The sequence below is a fragment of the Tenrec ecaudatus genome, chromosome 3 (genome assembly GCF_050624435.1).
Source record: "Tenrec ecaudatus isolate mTenEca1 chromosome 3, mTenEca1.hap1, whole genome shotgun sequence".
Lineage (NCBI taxonomy): Eukaryota > Metazoa > Chordata > Mammalia > Afrosoricida > Tenrecidae > Tenrec > Tenrec ecaudatus.
The window spans coordinates 167,286,912-167,305,701 of NC_134532.1; the positions used below are offsets into that span (position 1 = coordinate 167,286,912).

At 42.3% G+C, this 18,790-nt stretch overlaps 1 protein-coding gene across 1 annotated transcript; it reads right to left on the bottom strand.

The window, feature by feature from the left end:
• Positions 1-203: 203 nt before the first annotated feature.
• Positions 204-18,790, bottom strand: ARL9 (ARF like GTPase 9). Its single transcript, XM_075544961.1, has 4 exons — positions 18,583-18,790; positions 12,777-12,939; positions 6,660-6,835; positions 204-1,654 (listed from the first exon to the last, which is right to left on the bottom strand). The coding sequence occupies exons 2-4, from the start codon at positions 12,790-12,792 to the stop codon at positions 1,475-1,477; spliced, it is 372 nt and encodes a 123-aa protein (XP_075401076.1). The 5' UTR covers positions 12,793-12,939; positions 18,583-18,790; the 3' UTR covers positions 204-1,474.

The following is an 18,790-nucleotide window of genomic DNA, read 5'->3' on the forward strand; positions in this document are numbered from 1 at the left end:
TCAAAGTACATGGCTGCTAACCAAAAGCTTGCAGGTTTGAGATCATCCAGAATCTTGACGGAAAGCCTGTCAATCTAGTCCTGAAAACTCGACCATTGACCCCCTTGTGAAGCACACTCACGTTCCCCATGACTCAGTCACTTGCTTTCATGGTACCACGCTTTCAAAGTAGTTTTATTATTTTGTTTAAGTTAGTCCAAGAAAAAAAAAAGTTCTAATACAAAAGTAAAAATGTCAAGAACTTAAAAACCGCATCCCCATAATGCTCTCATCTAGTACAAGGGGAAGTCAGAAGTCTCGTACAAAATCACAGAAGCCTTTCTTAAGTAAATATCAAAATGTGACACTTCTCGACAAGTCCTCCATCAGGTCTGTCCATCCACTTCTGAAGGCCACATTTCCAGCTTTCTAACCCTTTCCCCCAAAGAATTCTGCAATTGCTAATTTACACCACATCAAAACAGCATCTTCCAGAGACTCAAATCCAGTTCCTTTTAAATGTTGGGTTTGGGGAACAAAGAGCAGTCTGAAGAGGCAAGATTGGGGCTGTCGAACGGGTGAGGGAAGGTTCTCCGATGACATTTGTGCCTCTCAAGGAGCCAGCTGCCCTTGCATGAAGAGCAGCTACATTGTTGTGATGGGAAAACGCCTTCGTGGGACTTTCCTGGCCTTTTTCTGAACAATGTAGCTTTCTGCAAGAAACCTCTTCAGAATAAACCCCTGCAACTATCCTATGATCTTTGAGACAATCTACCAACACTATTCCTTGGGAATCCCCCAAAATATCTACCATTATATTCTGAAATGATTTCTCTTGTTTACATTTAACTGGCCCAGAAGATCCCCTCGGGACCACTGTTCTGATTGGACGTAGGTATTTTAGAATGCACCCTAACGAGACTAAGACAAGTGTATTACAGAGAGAACTTGTTTGCAGCTATTCACTGGTGACTTAAAAATAGTAATCAACTCATGCATGTAAACCGTAGCAATGCTTTTTGACCTACCATCTTTGAACATGTCTTCAAAGAGCCAGTTTTCCTAAACCTTTCTGAATGTTAACATATCTTCTGCATGACTTTTGTAGTACTTTCTTTTTCTCATTGTTCTATACTGATTACTTCTTTTCCTGCCGTGTGAAACAGACTCACTGAGGTGGTAAGAAAAAGCTTATTAAAATATATAAGCTTCATACTATTTAAAAACCTCCAAAGTTATTAAAGCTTGCTAATATTCATTTTAATTCTGTTAAAAACAGAAGCCTCTCAAAATACAGTGTCTTGCAAATATTCAGAACCTAAACCCATGCTCTCAATAAATTAACAGTATCTTTGTATACTTATCTATGCTGTGCATTGAGAAAATAGGAAATGGCTTATTTTTTATTTGGAAGTGGAGACCCTTGGCTTCCAACCTAACACCCAACACTCCTACTGACATGGGGGCCGTGAGCTGTGCAGCAGACAAGCCCTGGTCACTGCACATCTGCAGCCAGATGTGCGATCAGGTCTTTGGCATCTTGCATGATGGACGGTATCTCTGAGCCATTTTCAGTCACCTGGGTTCCAAACAAGAACATCTTCCTGTCATTCCCCACCTCCGACAATGCCAATGCATCATGGATATCTGTGATGCGATACGCTTCTTCAAGATCCTTAACCCGGAATGGAAAAGAATAGAAAAGTTGGTTATTTTGCAGTCCTTTTGAATTTCTTTATTGTTCTCAAAGAACCCATCGTTTGATATAGAGAACATGGTGACTTTACTAATACAGCCCCAGAGGTTGTTTAAATATAAATACTTCCATTAGAACGATGACAGCATTGAATTATACTCAAAAAACATTCTGGAATGTTCAATTGGCAAATGTTATCTTATATATAGTAAGATATCTTACACCAGTAAAAAAATTTATTTTCTGGGATCAAGCCAAGCGAATATAAGTAACTCCCTGATCGCCTCCCAACCCCAAGAGTAATTTGATCAATTCCTTTCTGAAAAAAATTTAAATCGTAAGCAGTATACTTTCTTTGAGCATGATTCCTTTCTCTTTTCGTTTATCAATTCTTTTTCATTTATACAAGGAGGCTCCCAAAAGTTTTTTGGGGAAAATTGAATTAAAGGTAGTGGGGTTTTTTTTCTACCAACTTTTTGAAGCCCCCTCATATCAAAAGAAATTTGATTCCTTAGTCATTATTTTGTTCTTATTAGATTTTAGTGATTCCAGAGTTTCCCAGTATGAGTTTCCATGTGTGCCCATTTATTCTACTGAAAACAATACTTTGGATTTCATTACGGGGCGGGGGGTGGGGGGGGTGCGGAACCACCGAAGGGAGAGAGCAGAAACACAGCACGGAAGCAAGCAGGGGTGGTGGGAGGGAGGCAGCGAGGAGAGAGACAGAAGAAGAAGGATGAGACTCAGAGATGGAAGAAGCTTTGAGCCGAGAGAAACCCCACAGGGAAGACAGAGAGGTGGTGACGTTAGTTGGCTTTGAGTAGATTCTGACGTCAGTACTCAACTACTAGCTGAAAGGTTAGCTGTTCGAAACCATCCAGGGGTGCCCAGGAAGACAGACCAGGCCAACTGCTTCCCAAGGTTACTGTCCTGTAAAACTCACTGTACAATCCTACTTGGTCAGAGGAGTCGCCGGGAGGCAGGGAAGGTAGAGGTTCACACTGGAGAAAGGAAGCTTATTCTTGTGCCAAGATCCAGTCCTTGACGTCAAAGCTACAAGGTCAAAGTATAATTCTTTGCCTCTTCTAATGTCTATTTCCGTTTTCGGAGGAAACACAATGCTGTTTCCCACAATGGCTGTGCCATTTTGTAGTCCCACCAGAAATGATTACGAGTTCCAATTTCCCCACATCACCAACATTGGTTAAAAAAAGTAATCATAAAAGTGGACACCCTTGTCTTGGTGCCAATTTCAAGGGGAAAGTTGTGAGTCTTTCTTCATTAAGTAGAAAGTTAGCTGTTGACTTTTCATATGTGCCCGGCATCATCTTGAGGAATTTCTCTTGTTCCTATCTTCATTAGGGTTTCAATCAAGAAAAGGTGCTGAATTTTACCAAATGCTTTTTCTTCATCCATGGAGATACTCTTGTGGCTCTTTTCCTTTGTTCTATTGATGCATCTATATCATAAGAGATGCAGTTGTCTTGTGGTATCTTTACCCAATTTGAGTCTCGGGGCTGTTTGCTTTATAGAATGAATTAGGAGTCTTCCTACCTTCTGAAAGAGTGTAAACTGGATTGGTGTCAATTCTCCTCTGTTTGGTAAAACTCCCCCTGTGAAGTTTTCTAGCCCAGGATTTTTTTTTTTCTTTTAAGGTTATTGATCACTGATTCAATCTCTTTACTTATGAGTCTATTTAACTTGCTATTACCTCTTGGGTCAGTTTGGGTAAATTGTTTGATTTTAAAAATCTGTCCCTTTTTATCTAGGTTATCTGGTTTGTTGCCAGAGTTGTTCATAATTCTCTTTATTTCTACCAGGTCAGTTATAATATCCCCTTTCATTTTTTCATGTTGATTATTTGCACCTTTTCTTTTATTTTATCAGTCTTGCTAAAGGCTTGTTGATTTACTTTGTCTTTTCTAAGAACCAACTTTAAAAATTCTATTGTTTTCCTGCATTTTATTTATTTCTTCTCTGATTTTTAATACTTCCTTTCTTTGAGATCTGTCTTGTTTTTTCAGGTAGGCATTTTTTTGCTATGAGTTTCCTTCATTTGGTATGCTGTACCTGTGAGGTATGGGTGCTTGTGCTTTGGACACCTTATCAGGAGAAACCAGTCCCTCGAGAAAGACATCGGAGCAGAACAGAGTATCAAGAAGAGAGGAAGAGCCACAAAGAGATGGATTGACACAGTGGCTCCAACAATGGGTTCCAACATGAACATCGTGAGGCCCGAGCAGTGCTTCATTCAGTTGTATGGAGGGTTGCTAAGAGTCACAGCTGATTCAACCACACCTAACAGCAACAACTTTCATGTTCATTTGACTCTTAGAAATTTGTAATTTCCCTTTTGCTTTCTTACTTTGTTCTTCGTTGCTTCTTTCTAAATAACCAAATGTGTTATTTTTAATTTCCATATATTTGGGTATTTCCCAGGGTGGTGGTGGTTTGGTTTTCTTTTTTTCATTGTGCATTTCTATTTTTCACTCTGTGTGGTCAGAGAAAACATTTTGTATAATTTCAATCTTTTAAAATTTATGAAGATTTGCATTGTGACCTAAAAGGTAGTCTGTCCTGGAGAATGCATGTGTGCACTCGCAAAATTCTACTCATAGCAGTGCGATAGAGCAAATTTTGGGCAGCAGAAAGCCATATCTTTTTCCCTTGGAGTGGCTGATGATCTAGACTGCTGACCGTGCAATTAGTAGCCCAAGTCATAACCACTATGTCACCAAGGCTCCGTGTGCACTGGATTAGACTGCACGTTGTGTACTATGTGAGAGTGCAGTGGTCTGTATTGAAAGGGTTTCAAAAAGATCATGGAATTTCCCACACACTTTATGAAGTCCACTTGTGTGTCTGCTAAGAAGCCCTGGTGGTGGCGTGAATTACATGTTGGGCTGCGGTTTAACCACAAGGTCAGGAGTTTAACCCTAGCAATAGCTCCATGGCAAAACAGGAGGCTTTCTGTTCTCATGAAGACTTATAGCCTCAGCATCTCAAAAAGAGACAGTTCTAGTCTGTCCTACAGGGCCACTCTGAGTGAGAATTGACTCAATGGCAGAGAGCTGAGTTTGCTTTGTGTGTGTGTTACGACAAGCTGGTTCATAGTGTCATTTGTGTCTTTAGATTCCTTGTTGATCTTCTCTTAGATGTTCTAATACTGAAAATGGTGTTGCGAATTCTCCAATTATTGTAGTACTATTTAGTTTTCCCTTTAATTCTACCTATGGTTTACTTTATATACTTCGATGTGCCAATGTTGGCTGCATACATATGATTGCTAAATCTTCTTAATTAGCTGACTCTTTTATCACTTATGTCCAGTTTTATCTCTTCTAACAGATTTTGTCTCAAAGTTTACTTTGTGTAACACTGAGTTCGTTTCTTGTGCCATCCTGGCCAATAAACACATGTGGGGTTAATTGAAGGGCAGAGAGATAAATGGCTCGGTGAGCCTGACCTTTTGAGGTCTCTTGCTTTGTAATGGTCACACCAGAGTGCAGCTGCCTTAGCAGTTCCCTGCTTTGGCTGGCAGAGCTCACTTACTGCAAGACATCCCTGAGGAGAAGCCACATGGTGACATGGACCTACCCCGATGCAGCCCTGGGTGCTGGAGCAGCTGTGTGGAGACCCCTGCCAGTGCTGAGATGCTTACACATTCACTGACTAGGCTTTTCTCCTGCAGTCGGCATCATTGCCTCTGTTTTGTGAGATGGAGGAGGACTTTGTGGATTGGTGTTGGACATATGGGTTAATGGGTTAATGTTGGACTCGTGGGCTTGGGCAGCACTGGGTTGGGATGGTTTCTTGATGCGTGCTTAAACTTTATGTAAAATTCTCTCTTACACATGAGTTTCTGTGGATTTGTTTCTCTAACGTACCCAGACTAACACAGACACTAAGACTGGTTATTATTTCTACAGAATATTTTGCCCATTTCTTCATTTTCAACCTATTTGTGTCCATGGGTTTAAAATGTACCTCTTGCAAACAGCATATAGTTGGATCATGATTTTTCAATCTATTCAGCTACTCTTGTCTTTTAATTAAAACAAATAGTTCATTTACTGTAATTACTGATAAGTGACTTACTTCTGACATTTTGGGTGTGTGTGTGTGTGTGTGTGTGTGTGTGTGTGTGTGTGTGAAGCCTTCTTTGTCCTTTGGTACTGCCTGCTTTTGTCTTGTTGATTTATTGTAGTGAGCTTTTTTGGCTCCCTTCTCTCTTTGTTTATTTTTTAATACTTTTCTTAGTAGTTACCATGAATGTTACATGTAAAGCTTGTATTTATAGTACTTGTGGTAAAGTGGTACAAATTTGAGTAACAGAAGAAATTCTTTATCAACACAATTTCTCTTGCCCTCTCCTTTTCTTGTTATCACTAATTATGTCTTTACAGTTTATGTAACCTATAATTATGTAACATAATTTTATTCCTACTCTTTGTTAAAAAATTTAGAATTATCAAGGATGAATATCTACCTTATTACTACTACCTCTTACACTTATCCATGTACTTCCCTTAAAGATCTCCCTTTTTTATGTACAGCTCTGACAGTGTCTTTTCCCTTCCTGTTCTTCCCTATCATTAGAACAGAACTCTTATTAGTATTTATTATAAGGCTGATGTGGTGGGTATGTATTCTCAGAGCTTCTGTTTGTCTGGGAATGTTTTAATTTCCCTCTCATTTTGGCAAGATAATTTTGCTGAGAGGTTCATAATTTTCTTTGTGGGAGGGGGAATTCATAATTTATTAATAAAAAACCATGGAGGAGTGACATACATATGCTATGGTATAAGGTATTGATTTTGCACTTTGATAAGCTATAGTTCAATGCTTCACATCCAGTACTAAGTATAAGCTGAATTGACTACACAGAAAATAATTGAATCTCGTCATTGAAAGCCCACATTTCCATTTTTCTGAATTAATAACAAATCTGTTAAGCCCAATCTCTATTTGTACTAATTTTTACCTGTTTGTTTGCAAACACAACCAGAGGGAGGATCGGATTTGTTCCAATCAATTGATGAAGGTGCTTTTTGGCTTCAGGTAACCGGCTGTGATCTGCTGAATCTACCACAAAGATGAGCAGCAATCCCTTGGACAGGTATGTTTCCCAATAAGAACGGAAAGGTTCGCTGCCGCCGACTACAGAGAATGGTAAAGGAAGTACAATAAGAAGAAATTGCAAATGGAACAACCAGAACGGACAATCACGAGAATGCTCAACACGTGGTGAAGCATGTCTAACCAGTCACTCAACCACCAAACTCTGTAGAAATTGTTGAATGGAAACTGAAGTTGCTGTGGAAACCTCAAACCCAAACACAATAAAACATTATGTTAAAAGAATGGGATTTCAGGAGTGTCCACTGAAGAGCCAGATTGGACAAGTTTAGGTAATTTATGCACACTGCTATAACAGAGTGAACCCGTTTCTTAGTAGAAATGGGGATGTTACTGGGGAAGGAGTCAGTGGGAATATTTACCCCTCACAAGTTTTCATGTTCAGCATATGTGAGATATTAAATATAATAACAGATGTTTCCTGTTTCAGATTATTTCCACATGGGGGAAAGCAATACATTTGCTCACAAAATAATGAATACCACCTAAAAGTATGGTACCCCTTTAAAAATATCACCTATCTGAGAACAAACAATCACAATTACTTTAAAACAAAGATGAGAATGTAAGGGGGCAAGAAAACTAGATTAATTAAATGAAATAGCTAAAATGGAAATAATAAAAATTCGCAGATATTATGAAGAATGTCAAAAAAAAAGAGTGAGACAGGGGGTGGGTTCCTGATCCTGTGAAACGTGGCAGCCTTTTTGCTCACCGCATGTTTATCAGTTAAGACTTCAAAAGTGAAACAAGGCTACTAAAAAAATCAGATGGTGAATTAAAAAATACATGCTGCATTTCAAATTGGTGTCCTTTCATGTAAAGTATTCATTTACAGGTATTAGAGCTTAAATTCTGACCACCTTAAATTAAATTTTCAGAAAGCTATGGATGACAGCCGGAGCCCAAAACCCATTTGAAGGGTTCCCATCTGGATTAAGCCCCCCACGACTTGCCTCTGCGCATAGCCGGGGGGTGTGCACAGCCTTGCCATCCACAGAGAGCAGTGCACAGCCCATGAGGGAGGACCTTGGTAGGTTAAAATGGAAAACCTTATCATTTGCTCTCCCTTCTGACCCATGTTAAGGTTTCAGTTTTTAATAGCTCCTGCTTTCTTTTCCATTGAGGTTTTTCTGTTTGTCTGGTCGTTGTTGTTGGGTTGTTTTGTTGGCATCCTGTTTGTGTTTTGTATAATATTCTGTCTGTGGAATCCAGCACAAGTTAATCTACAGAGATAGCAACGGGATTAAGAACTACTGGGAGGAGCAGGGAGGGAGGGTGAGAAATGAGGAGCTGATACCAAGGGCTCAAGTAGAAAGAAAACGTTTTGAGAATGATGATGGCAACAAATGTACAAATGTGCTTGACACGATGGATGAATGTATGGATTGTACGAATTGTACAAGGATCCACATGTGACCTCCTCCCTGGGAGAGGGACGGCAGAGAAGGGGGGGAAGGGAGGCTCCGGATAGGGCAAGATATGACAAAATAACAATCTGTGGATTATCAAGGGCTCATGAGGGAGGGGGAGCAGGGAGGGAGGGGAAAAAAAAGAGGACCTGATGCGGAGGGCTTAAGTGGAGAGCAAATGCTTTGAGAGTGATTAGGGCAAAGAATGTACGGATGTGCTTTATACAATTGATGTATGTATATGTGTGGATTGTGATAAGAGCTGTATAAGCCCCTAATAAAATGTTTAAAAAAAATACAACTCTCTCTTGTAAAAAAAAAGAATTGTACAAGCCCCCAATAAAATAAAATTTTTTTAATTACTTAAGAGAATGGCAAGGGAGGTTTGATGGGAAATGGGGCACTAACAATGAGCACGAGAAGAAAATGTTCTGAAATGAATAGCGGTGGTGATTGCTCACCTCTTCTTAATATGACTGAACAATCAGATTCTGTGTTATGTAAAGTATATGCCAGTAAAACTGGTTTTTTTAAATATCCATTCCTGTCTCTTGCCTATTTGTGTGTGTGTGTGTCCTCTTATTTAGTTGAGCAAGAATATCTGTCTTATTGCCACCCCTCATCCTTGTCCATGCACCTCTCTTGATTAAAGGTCTTTTGATGGACAGCTTTGAATTACTTTGCAGTGTTTTTAGCCTTCCATCTACAGAACTCCCAGTCGTACTTTTTAAAGGCTGTCTGGTAAGGATCTCAGCTTTTGTTGGCCTGGGAATGCTTTAATTTCCCTCTTATTCTTTATTCCAGGGAACAATAATTCATATGTGCTGCATACACACACCTCGTTTCCTGATTTCACACCACGCAGTGTCCCCTTGTTCTGTTTGAACGCCCATATTTCATCTGTGTACAGTTCCTCATGAGCAAATGAAGCTCAGAAATTCCCGTTCTTGAGGCTATCCATTGTTTGCCATGGTCCACACAGTCAAACGCCTTTTCATACTTCAAAACACAAGTAAGCATCTTTCTGATATTCTCAGCTTTTAGTGAAGACCCATGTGATATCAAATCCTTTTCTGAATTCAGCTTGAATCTCTAGGAGCTCAGACCCCGATGTACAAATGCAACCATTTTTTTCCCTTTTTTTCCAGCAAAATTACATGTGATATTACTATTGCTTGATTGTCTCTGCATTCTGTTGAGTCCCTTCTTTTTGGAATGAGCACAAATATAGAGCTCTTCCAGTCAGTAGGACAAGTAGCTGTCTTTCCAGATTTCCCAGCACAGACAAGTGAGTGCTTCCTATCTTGCAACATTTTGTTGAAACATTTCTATTGGTATCCTGTCAATCACTGGACACTTGTTTTTCACTAATATTTTCAGTGCAGCTTGGACCTCTTCCTTCAATTCTCTCAGTTCTTAATCCTAGCCTACCCGTCAGTAGGATGAGTGTCATTCAATTCTTTTTGCTACAGTTACTTTGTGTATCTCTTTCATCTTCTTTTGATGTTTCCTTCCTCATTCAAAGGAGAAGCTTTGGTGGCATAGTGATTACACAAGTAGTTCAAAAACACTATCCACTCCACGGGGGAAAGATGAGGCTTTATAGTCTCAGAAACCTACAGAGGCAGTTCTGCCCTGTCTTATACAGAGTTTCTATGTGTTGGCATCAACTTGATGGTGATGAGTTCGATTTATTTTATATTTCCTCTTTCAATATTTTGCCTGTAGAATCCTTCAATAGTACATCTCAAGCCTTGAGTTTTTCCTTTAGTGCTTTCAGGTTTCGATATGCTGACCATGTTCTTCCTTCGGTTTTCTAACTCCAGCTAACATTTCACTGTAATTCTTCTCCAGCTGCCTCTTGAAATGTCTATTCGGTTCTTTTACTTCATCATCTCTTGCATTTGCTTTCACTAGTGTGCTTTCTAGAGCAAGTTTGAGAGTCTCTTCTGACATCCACTTTGGTCTTTTCACTCTCATTTTTATTTTTATTTACTTTTTAATGACCTTTTTGCTTTTTTCATGTGTGATATTCATGATGCCACACCATGACTCCTTTGGTCTTCAATCATTAGTGTTCAATAGGTCAACTCGGTTCTCGAAATTCAGATGGACTATATTTAAGATCCTATTTTGGCTCTTGTGGACTTGTGTTAATTTTTTTTTCAGATTCAATCTGAACTTGCTTGTGAGCAATTGATGATCTGTTCCACAGGTGGTCCCTGGCCTTGTTTCGGTTGATATAGGGCTCTCCATCATTTCTTCCCACAGATGCAGTCAATTTGGTTCCTGTTTCTTCTATCTGGCGAGGTTCACGTGTACCATCACTATTTATGTTGTTGTAAAGGGTAGATGCAATGAAGGAGTCATTGGTCTTGAAAAATTCTATCAAGCAACTTTGAGCTTTGCTTCTATCACCAAGGCCATGTTTTTCAACTACTGATGTTTGGTTCCAACTTTTGCATTCCAGTCAACAATAATGATCAGTGTTATCTTGATTGCATGTTTATTTCAGACTGAAGAAGTTTGGTAGAATTCTTCTACTTCTTCATTACTGGCACAAATGTGTGGTGTGTAAGTTTGAATAATAGTTCTATTATTGTTGCAAGAGTGGTCTTCTGTATAAACAGACATATAGATACTCTCTGATGACAAACAGCATTGTACTTTAAAGATAATCTGGAAATGTTCTTCTTGATGATGAATATGATGCCATGTCTCTCAAACTGACATTTCCAACATAGTAAACCATATGACTGTATAATTTAAAAGTCCATTTCTGTTCACTAAAGCCTAGGGTATCAAATTTTGTGTGCTCCATTTTGTTTTTGTCTTCCAGTTGTCCTAGATTCATACTTCATAAATTACACAATTGATGGATCTGTGCATTTTTCTCATTTTGAATTGTGCCCCTTCAGTATCTGAGGCCCATAAAGTTTTCCTTTATCGATGTCAGTGAGATGACTCTACTGTTAAAGCAGCTTTTTCCTTGAACTCTTTTGAGTCTCTTCCAACCTGAGAGGACCATCTTCCAGCATTATGTCATATCATGTTCTGATGCTGGTCATACGGTCTCAGTGGCTAATCCCTCAGACCAATCCCTATTCCTTGCCTGTTCTTAGTCTGGAAACTGCAGAAACCTGCCCACCATGGTGACTTGCTGTGTCTGGGTTACTGGTAGCACAGCTTCTAGTGTCACACAAGTCACCACAGTATGACAAACTGACAGATGAGATCAAAGAACAGTACAACCAACACATTATTTATCTAACCTATACATTTTCAATTGTCTTCCTCTTGGATATAAATATTTGGATTAAAGCTGTATTCTTTAAACGCATTATCTATACTGCACACTGCATGCCAAATTTGGGCTGATAGTTTTTAAAAAAAACAATTTCTCACTCTTAATGTTTTCATTTTCCCATCAGGATTCTATTCTTTCAATGATAAGCTGTTTAGAATCATATTTTTAATTCCAAATATATACTCAATTTTTCCTTTATCAAAATTTGTTTTTAAATGTCAACTGACATTGACAGAAGAACTAAATGAGCCATACAATGAACACCTTCACACCTAGCACCTAGGCTCACACTGCTAACACCTTGCCACAACTGTGCCATCTATTTCTCTATCTACCTGCACACCCTTTCTTTGTGCCAATCTGAAAGTAGGGTGTACACACCATGACATTTCACCTGCACATGTGTTTGGACAAAATGTGTATTCTATGTGGATGCAGAATTTTACATTGTCCAGTTCATTAAACTTACTGTATTCAACTCCTGTGGATCTTTGCTAGTTGACAAAACAATGAAGCTCGCATGTCATTGGTAGGTCTGCCCGTATCTTCCTAGATTTTGATCATTCTTTAAATTTGTTTTGGGTATTTTGAGACTTTTGTTTATTTGTGTTTGTTTAAGGAACTTGGTAGGTGAGGACCAGTGAATTACAGGGATAGAAGCTGATAAGCAGAAACATCAACATTTTGTTTTGGCACCCAAGTGGCGAGGGCTGGAGGCTTGGGCTGGATATAGAAATTTAGGCATCATTAGCCTATACATGCCATGCAATGCCAAGCGAATGGCTGAGAGCTTCCAGGGAGAGAGAGTACAGAGGATCTCCCGCTCAGAGAAAGTGCACTCTCTAGAGAGGTGGTGGCTGCACGATTTCTATAGAGTCTAGACTTCTACACTGGATCGATGGTTGTGTTTGTGGAAAAGGAAACACAGCGTAGTGACTGAAATTGCTTATTTGCTTGGGGTCATGTGAGAGGAGGGAGGCTCGTGGAGCTTCTCGGAGGAAAGCTAAAGCCTTTCTCCAAACTGCCCGCCATCGCCAGCACTGCTGCAAGGTGAAACCTCCAAAGAGCAGCAAGCTATTTGTCCTAGGTCGTACCCTAGGATTAAGTTACACACGCATTCTGAAAATCGAGAAAAATCTGGGGCAGCGTCACCTTCCCCAGAGCACCCTATGTTGATGAAATCTAGCTTAAGAAAGAACACAGCCCAGCTATCCCATATCTGCAATGAGGGCGACAGGCTTACTCTCCAGGAACTCCATTTGTCTGTCCTGAGTGTTGATGCACACTGCATTGAAACCTTGGGTGGGGGCCACGCTGTGCTGGACTTTGTTTGACGCTAGAGAGTGGAGGACGCTGGTTTTTCCTGCTCCATCTAGGCCCAGCACTATGATCTGCTTGTTTTTCTCCTGCAAAACAAAAGATCGACCAGTAAAACAGTGCTATCAACAGACTCCTAAAGGGCAGGGCTTTGCGTGCTTCCTTTATTTTTGTCTCCCAGAGTACTTGTGGTAGGATCCAAGAATTGTAAACTACAACAGAACTTCACACCTGTGTGTGTGTGTGTGTGTGTGTGTGAGAGAGAGAGAGAGAGAGAGATAGAGAGAGAGAGAGAGAGATGCTGAGGTCGCTTAGATCAACCAAACACCTTATGGAATAATTGCTCGCTTAGAAGTTTAGGACAATGGTTTCAAGAGACATCATAGTCTAATAATCTAATTAGACTAAGTCTAAGAATCTAATAATAAAATTGGCCTAATAATCGCATTAATGCTTCTGCTCTGCCTTCTAGTCTGTTGCATTGTATTATGTAGTAACTGGGGCAAATGGCCATCCAAGGTACAAGAATGGATTTCTATCTGACTCTAGCAAGATAGGAAGAAGAGGAGTCCCAAATGGGAGAAGGAAGTGGAGTGTACGGCTATTCGCTGCAATGGACAACTCCCTTCTGTCATGTGACCAGAAGAATTGGATGGTGTTTGGCTACTATTACTGAACATTCTGATCAAAGATTCTATAGAAGAATGTTGATCATAAAAGGAGAAATGCTGGGTGTTTATAGAGGTCTAAATAAAGGCTTGTACATATGCAAATATATTTATATGATGGGGAAATAGATCTATCTGCATATATTTATAGGTTTATCTTAAGGTAGCAGAAGGACATTGGGCCTCCACTCAAGTACTCCCTCAATGCAAGAATACTTTCTTCTATTAAATTGGCATTCTTGAGCCCCAATAAATTGTTAAAAAAATTAAATTAAATTTTTTAAAATGCTTTGAAAATGATTGGGGCAAAGAATGTACGGATGTGCTTCATACAACTGATGTATGTATATGTATGGATTGTGATAAGAGTTGTGTGAGCCCCTAATAAAATGTTTTTAAATAAATAAATAAATTGGTGTTCTATGATGGTCACCTTCCTGACACAACTGCTGAAGACAAAGCAGGTGAATAAGCAAATATGGTAAAGAAAGCTGATGGTACCCAGCTATCAAAAGATATAGCATCTGAGGTCTTAAAGGCTTGAAGATCAACAAGTGGCCATCTAGCTCAGAAGCAACAAAGCCCACATAGAAGAACACACCAGCCTGTGTGATCACGAGGTGCTAAAGGGATCAGTTATCAGGCATCAAAGAACAAAAAATCATATCATTGTGTGCTCACCTCCATGATATGATCGCTGAAGACAAATGGGTGCATAAGAAAATGTGGTGGAGAAAGCTGATGGTGGCCGGCTATCAAAAGATATAGCATCTGGGGACTTAAAGGCTTGAAGGTGAACAAGGGCCATCTAGCTCAGAAGCAACAAAGCCCACATGGAAGAAGCACACCAGCCTGTGTGATCACCAGGTGTCAAGGGATCAGGTATCAGGCATCATCAGAACAAAAAATCTTATCATAGTGAATGAGGGGGGGAATGAGGAGTGGAAACCCAAAGCCCATTTGTAGGCCAATGGACAACCCCTTACAGAAGGGTCTCGGAGAGGAGACGAGCCAGTCAGGATGCGATGTAGCAATGATGAAACATACCACTTACCTCTAGTTCCTAAATGCCTCCTTCTCCCCCACTATCATGAACCCAATTCTACTTTACAAATCTGGCTAGACCAGAAGGTACAGATAGGAACTGGAAACACAGGAAATCCAGAGTGGATGATCCTGTCAGGACCAGTGGTGTGAGTGGCGATACTGGGAGGGTAGAGGCAGGGTGGGTGGGAAAGGGGGAACTGATTACAAGGATCTACATGTGACCTCCTCCCTGGAGGACGGACAACAGAAAAGTGGGTGAAGGGAGACGTTGGACAGGGAAAGATATGACAAAATAATAATTTATAAATTATCAAGGGTTCATGAGGGAGGGGAGAGCAGGGAGGGAGGAGAAAAATGAGGAGCTGATGCCAGGGGCTTAGCTGGAGAGCAAATGTTTTGAGAATAATGAGGGCAATGAATGTACAAATGTGCTTTACACACACAATTGATGTATGTATGGATTGTGATAAGCCCCTATGCGCCCCTAATAAAGCTATTTTTTAAAGGAGAAATACTAAATAGAATTTCAAATTCTCATGAACTCCAGGCTTTCTGGAGCCATAGAGGCTAGATTAATCCCTGAAACTATTGCCCTGAGTTTCAAGCCAGTGTTTCCCGTGTGGGGAAAACCTGCCCTTGGGGCACAAGCATGATCAGGGTCCAAGGCAAAAGCAAATATCTACACATTATCTTGAATTATTGACTATCGTACAAATGTTTTTAATTGCCAACGGGCCACTGAACTAGTAAAGAATTTCTGCCTCGAACATTGTGCCCTTCTTAAAGTATGGGATTGACAGCAGTGACTAGAAAGATGAGAGAGAAACGTACCGGGCTGGGAACCAGTGTGGACAGGAAGGAGGAACTGGGAAAAGAAGAGCAAGGCTGGTTGTTCAGCCCAGAATGCAACCGTCAATGAACTGCACATGTCGAAACGGTTGATTTGCTCTATGTTCTGCGTGTATGTTCTCGACAAAAATAAAACCGCGATTAAAAACGTTTCATTAGAACAAACTGTACCGATCTGTCTTTCAAAGTCAGCCAGTAGTGTGTGTTCATCTCACAAACCTCTCCTCCCCCAAGTTCTTGTGAGTGTCTCCGATAAGACTTTGCATCAGCATTTGCTGGCAGTGGCATAGACCACAGGGCAAATTTTCAGACTTCCCTTTGCTCTGTGATTTCAGCTGTGGGTCCACTCGATACTCATGGAAGCAGCAGTCAAGAGATCAAAGTATTGAATTGGGAACATCTGCTGCACAAGATCTCTATCAAAAGCGTTGAGGTTACTTTGATGACTAAGATGCACCTGACCCAAAGCCATGGTACTTTCAATTGCCTCACATGCAGGTGAAAGCGGGACATAGACCAAAGAAGTCTGACTCAATGCGTTTGAACTGTAGTGTGGTGAAGATCATTGAAAGTATCCTGGATGGTCAAAAGAACAAACAAATCTGTCTTGGAAGAAGTTCACCAGAACGCTCTTTAGAGGCAAGCATGGCAAGACCAGGTCTCATGCACTGTGGACACTTTCTCAGGAGGGACCATCCCTGGACATGGACACCATGCCTGGTAAAGAAGAGGGGCAGCAAAAAAAGAGGAAGGCCCTGACAAGAGGGACTGCCACAGGGCTGCAGCCATGGGCTCACCCACAGGAACAACCGTGAGGATGGCGCAGGACCGGGCCAGTGTGTCATCCTGTTGTACAAAGAGGGTGTTGCTGTGAGTCGGAAACGACTCAGTGACACCTACAACAACATGACTAAGTGAAAAGGATAAAATTACAAAAATTGCTCAACCAGTTCCAATGACAAATGTGTGCTGATTTGGGAAGCTGGTGAACCAGAGATAAACTTTGGAAAGACAAGAGTCCAACAGCAGGCCAGCCTTCAAAACGTTCCCTGCACACCTTGACTGCGGGACCAGCAGGGCAGGTGGGTCTAAAGATAGAATGAGAATGCAAACCTTCATAACAGTCATGAGTGAGCAACAATATAGCCAGATTTACTCACAGAAAATCAATTCTGTGTTCCAAACGGCCTATTAGAAAAGTGGGCAGTTGTCTTGAATAAACGAAAGCCAGTGAATATCAAACTGGAGGCCATGCGGTCAAGGTCAGGGACGGAGGCCCTCTGTGTGCAGTCGCTGTTTACTGGCGGTGACCTTCTGGCCTCCAGGTGGCACCAAGGGGGCAAGCAGAACTGCCCTGCTCTATTCCGTGATGGCCCTGCTTTCAAAGTAACACCGAGCATATACATTTCTGCTGGTTCTGCTTGAGCACTGAAGGTTGATGTTGGACTAAGACTGGGTTTCTCCAGGGGAGAAAGGGATCCTAAATAGCTTTCCAACGTTTCGCGCATTTCCTTTATTTGTTTTTTAATGCTATACAGTCGCTCTGCGGAAAAAGACAAGCTTTCTACTCCTGTAGAGAGTGACAGTCTCGGTCCTGGAGGGTCTCTGTGAGTCGACAATGACTCCGTGGCAGTGAGGTGGGGTTTTCGTTGTTGTTGAATTGTGGTAAGCATTGGACTGCTAACTACAACGTTTGTAGGTACAAATCCACCAGCTGTTCTGAGGGGGTGAATATAGGGTTATCTGCTCCCATAAAGAAACTCTAGAAGAGTTATTATGAGCCGGAATCTGCTTATATGAAAGAAGGCTGTTCAATGGTAACTAAATTGCCATCTTCCAAACTCTATTGTCCTTGAGTCAATTACCACTCAGAGTGACCCTGTCGGCCCTTCCTCATGAGGGTTCCAAGGATTTTTATCTTTTTATCTTGCCACAGGATCAAGTGGTGGGTTGGAAACACCAACTATCAGTTAGTATGCAGCTTCAACAACTGCCATTTTCCAAAGCCCAAACTCACCGCCATCAAATTGATTCTGATTCGTAGGCCCCTTAAAGGACAGAGTCAAACTGCCTCCTACGCATTTCAGAAAGTGTAAACCTTTACTGGGAGCAGACAGCCTCAACTTTCTTCAGAGATGCTGCCGGTGGGTTCAAGCTGCTCAATTTGGAGGCCACTTCAAAAAAACCCAAACACAGCCAACTAGTCGATGCTGATTTACAGGGTCTAACTGTCCCATGAGTTTCTGAGACAGTAACTGTTCGCAGGAGTAGAAAGTCCTGTCTCCCCTCTCCCCCACCCCCCACCCCAGCTGCGGGTGATTTCAAACTGCTAACCTTGAGGTCACAACTGGTAACCACGACACCAGGGCTCCTATTACACCATCTCAGACCCTGGGAAGTACGGTGAGGAGAAACAGTGCCCTAATCCAAGTCCAGGCACCTTGTGGCTTCTAAGCCTGTCACCCGCCCTCAAACGCTTGCATTTGGCTCCTGTGTATACACTCTCGTGATAGTCAACCATCACACGAGGACACCTGGCGTTACTGTAAACCCGTGTGTTCAGACACAAACGTGGTTCTCAGCGCCATCTTTCTTTGTCCAGCTTGTGCCTTTCAGCACAAACGGCTCCACGTCGTCGTTTGGAATCCAGTGACCTGTAGTCATTGGGATTGTTTAGAACCAGAGCGCAGACCTGGGCAGGGAGACAGCCCGGGATGCTGGGCACACAGACCATCTCTGAGCCCAAGCCTGCCCGGCGGCTCTGGGGATGGCAGCCTGGACGCAGTAAGGACGGCCGCCGGAGAAGAGCCGGTCCAAACTCGCCCTGCGGAAACCCGGGGCCGCCGAAGGCCCGGAGCCTGGGGCCGAGGGCGTGTGCGGGATCCACGGCTGGGCTCGCTCGGGGCTCGGGCTGGTTGCTAAAGGCGGCCAGGTGGTCGGTGCGCTGGGCCTGGACAAGGGGACGAGGGCGGGAAAACGGTGCTTCGGCGCGCACTCGGGACACCGACTCTTTCTCTCCTCCACCCGGAGGGGGGCGGGGGCGCCCGCTGGGGCAGGGGGGGGCTGGCAAAGGGGTCGCCCGCAGTTGGGCTGGTCCCTGCCCTCCCGGGGGGCAGGGCCAGGGGCAGGGCGTGGCGAGGCCCCCGGGGGCCGCTCGCGCGCTCTTACCGACGGCCCGACGGAGGGCGGCGTCAGGGCGCCGCTGCTCTCCAGCTCCTCTTTTTCCCGGACCGGCTTCTTCTCGCCCTCTGGCTCGGTGCGGTCCCCTCCGCTCTCGGGCTCCTTCGGGCTCTCGTCCCGCCCCTTTCTGGCCTCCTCCTTGCCCCTGCGGCCCTCCTTGTCCCTGGCCTTCAGCTTCTCCTCCGAGCCCTTCCGC